At 40.8% G+C, this 15,567-nt stretch overlaps 1 protein-coding gene across 1 annotated transcript; it reads left to right on the top strand.

Annotated features, from left to right (window-relative positions):
• Positions 1-985: 985 nt before the first annotated feature.
• Positions 986-14,400, top strand: nlrc3l (NLR family, CARD domain containing 3-like). Its single transcript, XM_071516832.1, has 12 exons — positions 986-1,321; positions 1,567-1,728; positions 2,875-2,967; positions 3,977-4,157; positions 5,126-5,273; positions 5,861-5,953; positions 6,792-7,144; positions 7,962-8,171; positions 9,475-9,650; positions 11,493-11,766; positions 13,011-13,223; positions 13,829-14,400. Exons 1-12 carry the CDS (start codon positions 1,296-1,298, stop codon positions 14,216-14,218), a joined length of 2,319 nt encoding a protein of 772 aa, XP_071372933.1. The 5' UTR covers positions 986-1,295; the 3' UTR covers positions 14,219-14,400.
• Positions 14,401-15,567: the final 1,167 nt, after the last annotated feature.

Genomic DNA, 15,567 nt, shown 5'->3' with positions numbered 1-15,567 from the left:
TGGGTGCTATGGGTGGTCCCAGGATTGAGAGCCTTATGATAGGTTTCAGTGTTATCACCCCCCTAAATTATGGCAGCATACACTGAAAATTATTATTATTTTTTAATATTGTTTGGATTATGATAGATAATAATCCATAATAAGAGATGGATAAACATACGTTTTCAGCAGAGCAGTTGGTTAGAAAAGCTTTTTTGGAATGATATGAAAACTTAATTTAAGTAAGACTAGAAAACCATTACACTAGACTATTTTTCTATTTTATTTTGTAATCTTTAATTGATATGTTATATTGTAAATGAATTGATTATACTAACAAAGTTTCATTCACAAAATGCATTTTATGAAAGGAAGACCTTATATCAATGTATTTTTTAAATGATCTGGAACTCTGTTACTTCCCTGAAAAACATCACATGTAAGAAGTCTGCCAAATGCCTTATTATATATTCCATCTTTATTCAATGTGTTGAAATATGTATGCTGTAACATGTCTCTTAACATCTGTGGTGTTGGTTAATCTGATTTTATGGTCACATGGCCCCTGTGTTCGCCTGTATATTGTCCTACTTCGACATCGACTCTATTTGATGTCGACAGCATACTAATGACAAAACTGAAGTAGTCTTAAATCGAAGTTTTCATCCATTTTTATCATTTGTGTAGCAACGCCATAATGAGCGATAATATAAAACCTCCTTCAGCGACACTAGGAAACTTGTTTCTACCAACGAGGTTTCTACTCGGACAGAAAAACAAACTAGGTACCGTTTCCGGGATGTGTGTTTTAATATAGAACCTCCTTGTTTCAAACTCGGAGCCAATCGAATGTTTACCCCTGGCTCCGCGAGGTCTCGTTATCCAACAGAACTCCTCCAGACGCTCTGCGAGCCCGAGACGGAGGTGTGGCTGCGCGAGATGAGTTGTCGTATGGCGCCTCCTTGTGCTCAACACGAGTTTAGGTACCCCGAAACCGAAAGTAAGAGACGACACGGAAAGAGGCTCGAGGAAGTTCAGGTGGAGGGTAGATAAGCGATATTTTGAAACAATTTTAAGCTTGTTTCGGTGTATTTGTTGAAAAAAAATGTTTCTAATATAATATGTATGGTTACGTTGTTGCAAATGTTGGCATAACACACTGCTATGATCGCAGTAAGCAGCTGCCTAACGTCTCATTTGGAGTAGCACATTGACTGCACTTCCTCGAATCGCTGGATCAAATGTGATAAATATCGCCAGGCTTTAAGCTAACATTTTCTACAGTTGTACAATCTTAGACTGATACACTCGGAGCCATGGACCCGGATTCAGAGGTGGAAAGGTGCGTCTTAACAGCTGCCACAGGCCAATTGACACCTAATTTTAAGGCCATGTATTTCTCTTTTTCTCAAGCTGCATGCTGCTTGTCTATCAGTCTGTGTGCTCATCTGTCAGGTTTTGTTTAATACATATAATCTGTATCGTTATGACATTTAGATATATAACAGTTATATATCTACTTAATACATTTCAAACTCTATGTCTCTCAGACCCACGCATACTGACTCCCTTCCCCTGTCCGTGTAGGATCTTTGAGCCTGGGAATGAGGAGAAGAAGTGGGAGCGACCACCTTCCAGTTATGGCTCCATGAGGAGCGACAGTGAAGAGGAGGAGGAGGTAGTCCAGGTCAACCCCTCCCTGGTTGTCTCAGCAGCACTACCTGAAATACCTGCTCAGGATGTCACAGGGTACTGTGTTTTTGTTGGATATGAACCCATCTGGAAGCCCAGCTTGTGTGTGTGTGTGTGTGTGTGCGCGCGCGCGCTTTTTTTTATTATTATTTCTGAGCACCATTTCAAGTAGAGAGCCTGTGATTTGTGAGTAAAGTCAATGATTGGAGAGTTGCTAATGATCCAGGGGGGTTGTGGAGCTGCCACAATGCAAGACTGTGGCTGTACTGATTAGCTCCCAACTGTTTGTGTGTGTTTGTGTGTGTGTGTGTGTGTGTGTGTTGATGGAAAAGTGAAGTCAGTTCTTAGTCACCTTCAGCTGACTAAATGGCAAAAATATAACAAGCTTGCCACGCCAGGAAATACAAAAATATCACAACACACAGCTTGATGATCAATGCTGTAGAAACAGGCTGATGTCCTGATACTCCTCTTGGAACTTGGGCCAATATCAGGTTAAGATAGAGAAACAGTTTGAGGTAATTTTCCCAGAACTGAAGTCCGATATCAAGAGTCAAGTGTAGGGCTGCAACAAACTATTATTTTCATTGTTGATATTGATTAATTTTTCGACGAATGGATGAATCATTTAGTCTATAAAATGTAAAATATAATGACAAGTTACTTGAGCCAGAAGCGACGTCTTACAATTTCTTACTTAGTCTGACTAGCCACCAAAAAACTATAATGACATGAAACAGAAAAAAGCAAGCAAATCTTTGCTGTAGCTGTAACCAGCAAATGTTTGGTATTTGTACATGATAAATGACTAAAACGATTAATAACGTTTATCAAAATTAAAAGTAAATTTTCTGTCAATCGACTAATCGATTAATCAACTATTCGTTTCAACACTAGTCAGACGTAACATGTCAAAAGCCACTTGTTTTTAACCTTATGGAACATGGACAGATGTTAGATCTCTAATGAAAAAATGGACTACATCCCAATCATTTTTACAATGCCACAGAACGAATTGATTGCATTGGCATGCTGTGTATGCCCGACAGAGCTTGGATTCTATATTGGCATGTCTATCTGTAAACTTGATTAATTACCATGTGTACTATTCTTGATTCTTATACTGTGTTCTCAAGTATGTTTTAAATTGTAAATATGAGATTAACCAGGGTGATGTTGTCTCTTGTTCTTTTTTTTTGCCAGGTTTCAGCTAATTCGCTCCGAGTCTCCAGAGACCCTCTACACTGAGACCACACAGCAGACCAAACCACTAGGAGCCTGTGTCATAGACACCAGGTGCAGGATACACACACACACATACACACACACACACACACACAGGTGCATGTAAACACCATAACTTAGTTAGACTCAGGGTAAGGACTCAGGTAAGCTCGTACTCAGTTAAAATGCCTGGCTTACTCTAACACTTAACTGGTCACTGTGACATGTAAACATCTCACTTCCTTCATTTTTCTCCCATCAGTCCTGATGCAAAACTTTTAACAATAACTTTGGTGTTTTATGCTGGTATCATCAGTAAATTTGTAGGGGTGAATGCATTTCCAGCAGCAACTATAGCCTGGCAGTCTTAATGTCCATGAGTCATTATAGTGAAAAGTTAAATTGCCTGTAACATCAAGAAATTTGTCAGGAACATCTAGGTACCCCTTTACAGCTGGCATTAACACTGCACATAAAATCCAGCTGTAAATGCATTCAAGACGCATTGAAGATACAATAATCAAACCACCTCCGGAGGTGGTAAGAGATGCATTTGACCACATTACCAAAGTAGTGTAAATTAAATGTAACTGAAGTAAACTATGCCAGTTTCTTAGCTCTCGCCATCTCTAGGATGTATGAGGGAAAGTGACATGCATGACAAGTAGCCCTTCGTGAGGGAAAGATGAATCTGATCCCAAATTGGATGCATTTTTACAGCAGGTGTAAATGCAATCCAGCTAAAAGATATCTTGACACAGTATGGATATGAGATGCATTTTAATGCCAGGAGTAAAGAGGGTAAAGGTGCATGTAAACAGCTTAACCTGAATAAGACCTGAAATGGAGAGTGGCCAATAGTTAGGTAATAGTAAGTCTGTCCCTTTGAACACTGCAAAAATATCCATCTTAGTGGAGTGATCTGCCTTATTTCAAGATATTGTCACTTGTTTCAAGAAAAAAATTGCAAAATTCTTGAAGGTAAACAAGACTCAATTCAAGACAAAGTGACTTGTTAAAATGGACATTTTTTGCAGTGCAGTCACTTAGCCAAGCTCATCGGTCTCATTCTGCCCCTCAGGTCGTTTGGTGAGCTGGAGGATTTGGAGGAAGTGGATGGAGAGGAGGAGGACGACGTCGTGGTAGCCGACTCCCCAGAGCCGCCTTCTCCTGTGGAACCAGAGGAGCAGATGCAGACAGAGGCTGAGGACTGCCTGCTGGGCAGGAAACACCCAGAACAGGACATGCCACACATATTCAAGGTTGGTGCGCCCCAGTGGGGGGGAGGCTTGTTGGCATAATCCACAAAGTAGATATGTGCATCTACAAACTTTTGCTAGGCATTGCCTAATTAAGCTTTAAAAAAAACATAAAAGTAGATCCTATCCAAATACATTTGAATGTTTTTAAATTAATGCACACAGAAAGCCTTCATTGGACGAACGGGCCAAGAGTATCTATGACATTGACATTAGGCGAAAATGTAAACACTGAAACAATGAAGTAGCATCACAGCTGCATCATCAGAACAATGTCAGACCCTTAAGATAAAAAAAAATAAACCTCTCCAAATGGTAACGTGATTAGCTCGGCCAGTTACACCTGAAACTCTCATGACTTTGTGTACACTTTTTTTGTTATATTGGAAGTCCCACGTTGGACAACACTTCACCAATTGCCAACACCCTCCATGGTTACTTACACCTCACCTCACTCAGAGGCAGATGTTGTTTCTAATTCACAGCTTATTTGTGAGTGATGATATATGATATATAATAATGAAAAAAGATGTGATAATAATGAGAATAGATCTCGATATTAAAAGATCCTTTTCGTCGATTTTTTTTTCAAGATGGAGCAATGACTGATAACTGACAAGATATTATGATTTAGTCATTGTGATAAATTATTGCACATCACCAAAATGTCAGCTTAGTGGGAACATTGTCCTGAATGCTGCCCTGATATAACCTTATGCCAATTTCAATTTTACAAGTTAAATTCATTTTCATTAAGTTAGATCACATGGACTCTTATTTTTTAATAATTAGTAGAATTAAAATCACAGTTCAAAATTTTAAAATTTTAAAGGCTGTAACTGCTACACCACCGGTCTGATTTTGATGAAACTTGGGGGATGATGCATCTTGTTAGGCCCAATGTGTGCCTGCATCATTTGTGCAGGATGATATGTTTACTTGTCTTCATACTTTTCTCTCTCCATCTGTAGAACCTCCAGAATATCCTGTCAGGGCTCACCAGGGAAGAGCTCATGTCATTTAAGCTGTGGTTTTTTCAAACTGAAAAAGACGTCACCCGGGTGGGTGACATGGAGGGTGACATTCTCGACCTGGTGGACAAGATGATAGAGCTCACTGGTAAGAAAACATGGCAGCAGCAGCTGTTCTAGATTTAGTAGGTATAGTAGAAATAGGGCCCAAAAGTTAGAGAAGTTTGTGACTATCAGGTTGCAGATTTCAACACCTGGACCGTTTGGGATGGTGGGTGTGAAGTGAACATTGAGGGTGCTTTCACACTGGTGTTTTAGCCCGAATCTGGGTACTGTTCCTGTCAAAGGTTTTGACCTTTTTCAAACTCGGGTGCAGACCAAGGAGCCGCACCAAAGTTCACCTGTACTCGGCGGTCTGAGTACGGTTCCAAGCGAACTGTGGTACAATTCACATCAGTGACAACACAGTCCGTACTCATTCAGGAAATAAAATCAACAAATGCATGTGCTTCTGCTGCGACGTGATGGAAAATACATCTGTGAAGTCTGGCCAGTAGTGGGGCCGTAGCAAAGAGCTCACTCAACAGACAGGTGTGTAAATTGGCAGCAGTAGTTATTGTAGCAATAGTCGTAGCTGTTGCAGTAACGTGCATTGCCACGCAGATCAGGATTAGGCCCTGTGCAATGTATGAGGAGTGATAGATTTGTTGATGTTTGGTTGTTTTTGTCATGCAGACCAAGATGAAGCCCTGTGGAATGGCATCAATAATTTACGACACATCCACAAACGAGAGGAGGCAGACGAACTGGAGAAGACATGCAAGAGAGGTCAGTGAGCACTTGTCTGGTTTTGCTCCCAATTCAGGGGGACTTACACTGAGAGACAGAGACCAATGGTTTGTCTGAGATGTCTGTTCAGTATCTCATTATCATATTTGTTAACATTCCTGAGAAAGGAATAGAATACCACACAGTGTCTATAGTTGCATGATAATTTATGTTCATAATTCATGTTTGCCTGATGAAGGGCGATAACCCAAATGTCATGTTTAATTATTAAGCAAGTATAGACAGTGTGCAGGATTTTATTCCTTTCTCAGCACCTACCTTTTTGGTTGTTGTTCTACACTGCTGTCACTCAAAGACCTTTAGGTGTGCAAAAAATAATTTTTTCTTGTGTTAACATTCCTGTAATGAACACAATAGCCACTGTTTTCAATGATTGCCCTCTTCACACTTGCTTTTCCCATGATTCATCTGGCACAGAGGGAAGGGTCATGAGTACTCTGTTGAAATTCTTAACTGCCCCTGTTTTCCCGTGATAGTACAAACGTAATTGCCCAATTCCTGCATGTTGTTGTGAATTCACCCCATAAAGAAATGTGGTATTAACAGCTGAAAAGAGACAAACCGTATTCTTCCTCCAATGTAGGACTTTGCTGTCAATAAAAAATTCACTCTGCTACATCTATTCCCTATCAAGCCATTTCTTGATTTTCTACAGGCACCATATAAATCAAAGGATTATTAGGAAACCATCTCAGTCTAAGCTGAGACAGTTAAATCAAGGACAGAAAGACAATTTCCCTATCAGATCAATTAAGTATCACATTATTAAAAGGCTTATGGCTGTTTTCTTACTTTTGTTCTTTATCTTTCACGCCAGCGCTGGTCCGCTTTCATCTGAAGCAGTACTTAATCAGAAAACACAAGGTAATCTTTGAGGGGGTCCCCGAGGCGGGAAAGCAGAACCTCCTTGACACCATCTACGTTGAGCCCCAGATTTCCACCTGTGGTTACGGAGGAATCGACCCCTGGCATGAGCTCCGACCGCACCCCCCCTCGCCTCTCCAGGTCCCCACTGCCGACACTTTTGTTGGGGTCAACAGCCTGTTCCGTCTGCGTAAGGATAACGGCCAGCTGGTGAGGACAGTGCTGACCTCTGGGATTCCAGGAATCGGCCTGTCTGTCATTGCGGGCAGGTTCTCCCTGGATTGGGCAGAGGAGCTCGCCAATAAGGTGAGATATGATGAAAATTAATTCTGCACCCTAACGTAACATGTAATTTTGTGTATGGATTCCCAAACTTTCGCTATACATTCTATCATCATTTAGCTATCACTCATTTTTGATGGGGACCCCCTGGAACCCCCTCAGTGACCCTCATCGTACTTATAGTACAATGAGAGCGTACATTAGATTATCTTAAACAAAGTATAGGTCCGACTGGAAATTAATCTGTAATCCTGGAAGAGTTAGTGGCATGCTCTGTCCATTGATGCTCTACCCATTGAGCAACACTGGGCCACTTATGAATTCAATATTATTTTTGCAGCCAAGCCTTGTTCAAACCTACAGAACTTTAGATTCCAAGATTTCCAAAGATACCAAATGTTTCATGCTGAATTAAGATAAAATAAGATACCACTTTATTGATCCCCTTGGGGAAATTCAGGTAAGTCAAGTACAGGTAATAAAGAAATAAAGAAGAAATAAAGGAAATAGCTACTAACATAGAATACATGGATAAAATAAAATGATGCACAAACTCCATTACACCATTACATCAAATTCCATTTGATGAAAAATGGCATCTTGGGTTTCAATATTAGTGTGCTATAGCTGCAATGAAGCATTGGAACGAGCAGATTCAGCTTGATACTGAAAATGCTTTTTCTAACCTTGAAGCTACTTAAGGGGAAATTTAAGGGGAGACTCAGGGTGCAAGCACATGTGAATTCTGCAAATGGTTCTTTTACGTAAGTAGCGCAGAAGATTGATTTTGTTTCGATATTCTGTGTGCAATTGATACCGTGTTCCCATCCATTTTTCTCAGGACATGCAGTTTGTGATCCAGCTCCCATTCCAAAGCCTCTGGTCTCTCCGCAACCACCACCTTCCTCCTTCCAAGATGATGTCCATTATGGAGGTGATAGAATATCATCACTATGAGTGCAGCGGCATGAAATTCCTGGAGGAGCCTGACTGTAGATTTCTCCTCATATTGGACTCGTTTGATTGTTACCAAACTGCTCTGGACTGGGAGGTATCTGCCAATGCACACACACACTTACAGTACGCATAGACGTATTCTGAGTATAGGAGCAAGAAATATAACATGATAGCGGTACACACTTCTTAAGGCACTGCGCTAACAAATGGTAACCAGCAACAGATCTCAGAATCAGAATCAGAATCAGAATCAGAAATACTTTATTGATCCCCGAGGGGAAATTGGGTTACATTGCAGCTGCTCACATTGTAGAAGTGAATATATACAAGCGTAGAGAAATTATAAGAAATTATAAGAAAAATAGAAATACGAAAGTAAGAAATATGTAAAATATGTGCATTATACTACAATATATAACAATGAGAATAAAAATAATAATAATAATATAGAAATAAGAGAAATAAGAATTCTGTACAATATGCATCATACTCCCAATATATACATACACCAGTGTAAATAATTAAATAATTAATAAGTATTAAGTATTGCACAGTTGAATTATTGCAGTTGAATTATTGCACAAAAAATTGGTATTGCACAGTTAGATATAAGTTATAAGTTATGGGTTATAACTGCTGACAGGGTGAAATAGGTTCAAGAGCTAGTCTACTGACTCAGAGTGTCTGACACTCTGAGGGAGGAGTTGAAAAGTTTGATGGCCACAGGCAGGAATGAGTTCCTGTGGCGCTCTGTGGTGCATCTCGGTGGAATGAGTCTTGCACTGAATGTGCTCCTGTGCTTGACCAGCAAGTCATGGAGCGGGTGGGAGACATTGTCCAAGATGCCATGTAACTTGGACAGCATCCTCCTCTGTGACACTGCCACCAGAGAGTCCAGCTCCACCCCCACAACGTCACTGGCCTTGCAGATCAGTTTGTTGAGTCTGTTGGCGTCTGCTGCCCTCAACCTGCTGCCCCAGCACACCACAGCAAACAGGAGAGCACTGGCCACCACAGACTCATAAAACATCCTCAGCATTGTCCGGCAGATGTTGAAGGACCTCAGCCTCCTCAGAAAGTAGAGACGGCTCTGGCCCTTCTTGTAGAGAGCTTCAGTGTTCTTAGCCCAGTTCAGTTTATTGTCAATGTACACTCCCAGGTACTTGTAGTCCTCCACAATGTCCACACTGACCCCCTCGATGGAAACAGGGGTCACCGGTGTCTTGGCCCTCCTCAGATCCACAACCAGCTCCTTAGTCTTTGCCACGTTGAGCTGCAGATGGTTCTGCTCACACCATGTGACAAAGTTTCCCACCACAGCCCTATACTCAGCCTCCACACACCTGAAGACAAAAACAACTAATACTCTGTTTTTTTTCTCTGGTTCCTCCCTCCAGAATTCTCCAGAGATAACTGACATTTACACTCCAGCACATCCGGACGTCCTGATTGTAAATCTCATCCGAGGCACTCTGCTTCCCGCTGCCCGCGTCTGGGTGCTGGGGAGACGGGGAGCTGTCTCACACATACCAGCTGAATTCATAGACATAGTCACAGAGATACAGGGCTTCAGGTGTGTGTGTGTCTATGTATGTGTCTGTCTTTCTTGTCTGAGTATGTGCATTTGTCAGTCTTTCAAGTGTGTGTGTGTGTGTGTGTGTGTGTGTGCGTGGGTGTGTGCATTTGTGTTCTATTGTTGCATTGAAAAGTACAGTGGTACCTGATTTGAGTGTTTTTTGCGTGTCACATTATTATTTGCCATACATTTTTGCTTGAAAGACATACCCCAGATGGTGTTTTTTAAGGCATTGCTTACCGTCAACAAATCCTATGAAAATAACAAAATCAACAATGCGTTTGCTCTACTCCCGTTACTTTCTGACTTCCCACGTACCGTTTTTAGCCGTCAACCCGGAAGACATTGGCTGCAATTGTAAACTAAAAACCTTGAAATACAGCTCACAAAGACATAGTTTCAATTTTAAAAATGGCTAACTGTTCCAACGAAAAGTCAGGCTGTTGTAGTTATTACCAAATTACCATTCAAATTCAAATTCTTCATTACGCTGGGGACTATTTTCGGTGCTACGGAACTACTTTCCTGAGATCGCAAACTCGTTTACATCCAGCTTAGTAAGTTGTTTGAGGCAAAAGTCGGCTGGCCCGGTGCATCGCGATAATGAAATGTGCTGCCCAGAGCAACGGCATGGCTCTTTGACGTGTTTTTATTTGTTTTTTTAATACAATGGAGTTCTATGGCTGTAATTAGTACATTAGAGTTAATAGTTTGAGGTTAAGTTTGAAAACTGTCACAGAAGCTGTGACATGATATGATATCTTTTTTTATCCATTTCCATATTTATATCAGGCAGTGACCGCACACATGCATATGTTATCAGTGCTCACCACTGCTATTATTTATTATTTAAGTAAATGGACAAAAGCACAGTAAGTCATAATGTCCTGAACAAACAAAAGTAATCCCAGTCTCCATGCATCATGGATTAAAATCTCCATATACCCAAATGACCTCTGCTCATCTCATCTGGTGTACTTAATGCATTAATGTCGTAATTTAAATTTGTCTGATTGAGGCGTCCTGGTGACACAGTGGTCTAAAGCTGTTTGCAGACTGTGTAATTGTGACCATCTTCTGCATTCACTTGATGTCAGATGTCAGATGTAAAATCTTGATTATCAGCCCGACAGACTGTGCGAATTCAAGCCGTTCCACTGTCATATTGTGCGACTGATTGAGCGACGAGGCTGCTGACAGCGCACCAACTGAGCTGCGACGCCCTCTGTCTGACCAAAAGTGACCCAGGGAATTTAAAAATGCTGGCAGTAATGACAGCAAAATTTTGCCCAAAAAGAGGAGTCTGCCCTCTTTTATTGTATCACAACAGATGTCAGTGGCTTCGTCACACTTTATTTTTGAGTTGTTTGGTTTTGTTTACATTTTATACAACTGGTGTGCTAATACCATCATTTCCTACTGGGCTCCCATTGGTCACTCACCAGAATAGTGTCGTGGCACGGGTCATACTACACCAATATGAGCTCAAATTTCTGACACTGCCGGCTGTGCTTGACCTTGTCATGCTGAGCGAACAAAGACTGGCGACCATCATTCACGACAAAAGATTTTTCCCAGACGTGAAAAATTTGTCCGGAAGGGCATGAAGACGGACAAAATCTGACAGTTTTAGGTGCGTGCCATGTGGCCGCGATGTCTGGGGTACAAATCCGGCCCAGGACCTTTGTTGCATGTCATCCCGCTCTCTCTCCTCATCTTTCATGTCTCTCCCCACTTTCATCTGTCTAGTAATGACAAAAAAGATCGTCAGTAAGTTCTGTCAATTTCAATTTCAATCAACCAAACCAGTTTATTAATTTTATGCTCTCGTTCCTCCAGTGATGAGATGAAAGATGACTTCCTGACCAAGCGCTTTATGGATCAAGGCTTAGCAGCAAACATCATGGCCCATCACAAGCGCGTGCCGTCACTCAGAATGCTTTGTCGCCAACCCTTTGTCTGCTGGATGGTGGCCACGGTGTTCGAGCGCTTCTACCGTTACGAGGGCTATGGCTTGGATCCCCCCAAGCTCACGCCGTTCTACATCCATGTCCTGGTCGTCCAGACGAACCGCAAGCTGCAGCGCTACTATGGACAGAAGGAAAACGACCTGGTAGAGTGCATTTGTCTGCGGCAGGCCGTTTTGTCATTTATTCCCTAAGAAGCACAAGTCAAAAATTGGCCAGTAGTACTTATTTTTTAGTCACTATTCAGGTACTAGTTACTTGAGGTACTAGGCCAGGTAATAGTCGCTATTGTAGTTTTACTAGTTGCTGTATAATAGATAGTATTTCTAATTTAACAGATACTAGAAACTAATTTGTGTATTACTTGTCACTTTTCTCTTTTTACTAATAACGGTTTAATAAATACTAGTAGTTATTTTCTAGTTACTAGTGAATAATTCGATTTTTGCAAGCCACTTTTATGTTCTTATTAGTAAAAAAAAAAAAAAAGCCGTTTTTTAATTGAATTCTATGGGGCTGCACATTTTAGATAGCAACTTCTCATTACTCACTAGACAATATTTTAATTAGTACGAGTCTCTAAACTAATTCTAACTAGTTATTATGAATTAGTTACCATGGTACCTGATATTAAGGACATTATGGTGGCGTCCTTGCATCTGTCTGTCTGTCTGTCTGTCTGTCTAGACACATTTTTGTGGACACAATAACTCAAGAACAAAACTTGATAGAAACTTAATACTTACACCACAGGTTCCCCCTATAGAGTAGATGATCTGATGAGATTTTGGAGCACCTTGCTGTCTAAATTTGCATATTAATGAGTAAAAAAATATTTTCTTGAAACTACTATATAGTCCTTCTTAATGCTGTAAGATATGGAGTTCATATTAATTAATACCATCCATGTGTTAATTGAAGACAAGTATGTTTCTTAATCAGTTACCTCATTAGTATAACTGGTTATGTTTAATATATCATGGTGATGATTATGTTTAGGACATCAGGCAGCTCAAGTGCCTCTTGTTATTCCAAATGCAGATTTTTTTTTTGTTGTGTTATATCTATATGAAAAGTCAAGAGCTGAAAGTTGAAATTTTAAGAATGTGGTTTGTGGTTTCTATGCACTCTGGCTGGTCACATAATATCAGAGTATATGTTAACATATACCACACACCTAGATATACGGTTAGCAGTGCTAAATACTACCTGATATTCATTACTCAGTTTTTCAAAAATATAGACAATTGCATCTTATATAAGTATTTTTTTAAGAAAAGGTAATAAATAGCTAATAACTTAAGCCATATGTCACACTGAGTTTTACTTTCATGCCAGCATTTTGTCAGAGGAGCTACTTTTCACATGCTGTTGTTTCCTTTCCTCTCAGAAATGGTCTGATGACGACAGGAGTATGCTGACAAAGATGGGGAAGATGGCCCTGAAGATGCTGGAGAAGAATATCAGTGTGTTCTCTGAAGAGGACCTGAAGGAGCACGGCCTGAAGGTGAAGGAGGTGGTCATATTCTCTGGCCTCTGCACTGAGCTCCCCACCGCCACCTCAAATGGAAAGAAGTTCTGCTTCATACACTTCACCTTTCAGGTAAATATCTTTCGGATAATATCAAAATATGCCACCTTTCAGAAACTATACCTCAATATCCTGCAAAACGGTTTTGTATTGGCCGGTACTGTAATTGTAATATATTGAATAACATTTATCTTGCATTTAACATTTACTTTGCATTTTTAATTTTTTAAAATTTTGCCATGATTATACTACAGAAATTGATGTTAATGATGATAGACGTGTTCTTTCTGAGAATAGAGATTGAGGTTGAGGTGATTTGGTAGCTTAGCTGGCTGATGTACATATACCCATGTCTTCACAGCATTGTGACTTTGAATCTGGATGTTGCTTATCTTCCCATTCTCATTGTCCTGCCTTTTCTGTCTCCTTATACTGTAGCTGACTATCAAATTAAGTAAAAATGCCTTATGGTATTTTTTGGGCTCCTTTAGGATCATAAATTCACCTCCATTTTTATTTTATCAGTTTAAATATAGTGTAGAGAGACAAGAATGATCGGAGAGAGTGGGTGCATGGCGGGCATTTAGACCACAAAGTGCGGCCCAAGTACTTGGCATGTGACAGGATATCTCATGGGGATAATCTCAAAAAGCAACACTTCTTCTTCCTTCCTCAAGGAGTTCATGGCCGCTCTGTACACCTTCCTGATGTTCTGTGTGGAGGGTAGGAACGTTCTGGGTCATCACTCCGGCTTGCACATCCCCAAGCTCTTCATGCTCAAGGATCAGACCAAGTCAGCGGCGGGCCTGGTCCACAGTGCTCTGGGGCGAACCCTCAGCTCCCCGCTGGGCCACTACGACCTGTTCCTGCGCTTCCTGTGCGGCATGCTTTGCCGAGAAAACCACAACGATCTGCTGAGGGGGTTGCTCTCCCGCCACCGCACCCCGCAGGTGGGCGGCCTGGAGGAAGCGGAGAAGCTGCTGCAGAAGACGATCGACAGCGCCCCAGCAGAGCGACGGGAAAACCTGAAGGAGTGCCTCAGAGAAATGATCCAGAAGGATGAATAAGTTGGAGGCACCTGAGTGCAGTGGCTTGAAAGGATTCACAGTGAATCATGGTCTTCTTTGGTACAGCTAAGATAGTTGCCATAGAATTTTAGATTGCATTTTTATGGAAATGAGCTGTGTTTGATGTGTGGACAGAGCATGAGACTGAGAAAGTTGGAATTAAAGAATTAAGATGGACAGAATGAGTATCTCCTGGTCTGTTATGGTTGTCTTCATGTTTCTCTCATAGAGTTGTATGAAGAATAGAATTGTAGAAAATACTAGTGATCATAGAGTGAGACTCAAAACGTTGGAAACACTCTACATAACTTAAAGTGGATTGTTCAGTTAAATGATGTCTTGGCTGTGGTAACGCATCAAATTTCAGAGTTTCATACATTAGACCAATGCTAATTTTGATGACAACATCAGACATTCAATAGCAGCCATCTTACCACTGTACTGGGCAAATGAAAATGATCAATCTATGCATTCCAATCCAGGGGACATTTTGCAATAATCTAACTAGAATATATAATGTCACGCTATACAGTGAGCACTAATGTTACCTTACCTGACGTAATATGAATGGAGCTTCACTTCATTTGGCTCCCATTTTTTATTTAGATCTTGTGGATATTTCCCCTTCGACCAAAGGCATGGGAGTGGCAAAAAAGCAAACACTTTGACATGGAATCCACCCTTGGTTTAGAGATTTTGGAAGTTGAAACTAAGTGGCACAGGGATCTGGAGAACAAGGTGTGATGAAACACAATCAATGGGAGTTCGACTTTGTGGACTCATAGGAAGCTTTACAGTTTATTGCGGACAGACCTGAAACAAAAAATTGGGGGAAGTGACCTGAAAGGCCACACTGGAGAAAGTTCACACTGTGATGTGGTGAAAGTTTTTTTTTGTCAGTGTTGTCAGAGGTAGTGTTTTTTTTCTGTGTGGCATGGAGTGGATGAAGCTGTCTTGTAGGATGTCTACTTTAATCTTTAACATCTGAAAAAAGGATTGTGCATACTAAAACTAAAAGACAGTCTGATGAAAAAAGAACAGTGCGGGAGAGGGATTCTTTTTTATATTCAAATACGCTGGGCTTTAAGTCATTTTATGCGTGTGCCTATGTGTGCATTTGTACTTGCTGTATTGACTCTTGAGTCAAGCTTCTCTGTGATAATGATCAATAAAAATTACATTTTATAATGCTGGATTTTCTGGCATGTATGTGTGTGTGCTCTCAGGCACAAATATAAATCATAAAAATGATTTTCACAGTGGAACCGGTGAGCAGATTTTTGCTGGCTCTGCCTAGCAAAGCTCATTCCCGTGAAATCGCCGCGCTTGTGCTTGAGATGTGCACATGC

This window comes from Centroberyx affinis, unplaced genomic scaffold, assembly GCF_046629955.1.
Source record: "Centroberyx affinis isolate AG114_WGS23_722 - 3 ecotype Tasmania unplaced genomic scaffold, CSIRO-AGI_Caff_v1 ptg000432l_1, whole genome shotgun sequence".
NCBI lineage: Eukaryota > Metazoa > Chordata > Actinopteri > Beryciformes > Berycidae > Centroberyx > Centroberyx affinis.
The sequence above is the reverse complement of the archived record's forward strand: the minus strand, read 5'-3'. Positions and strand labels throughout refer to the sequence as shown.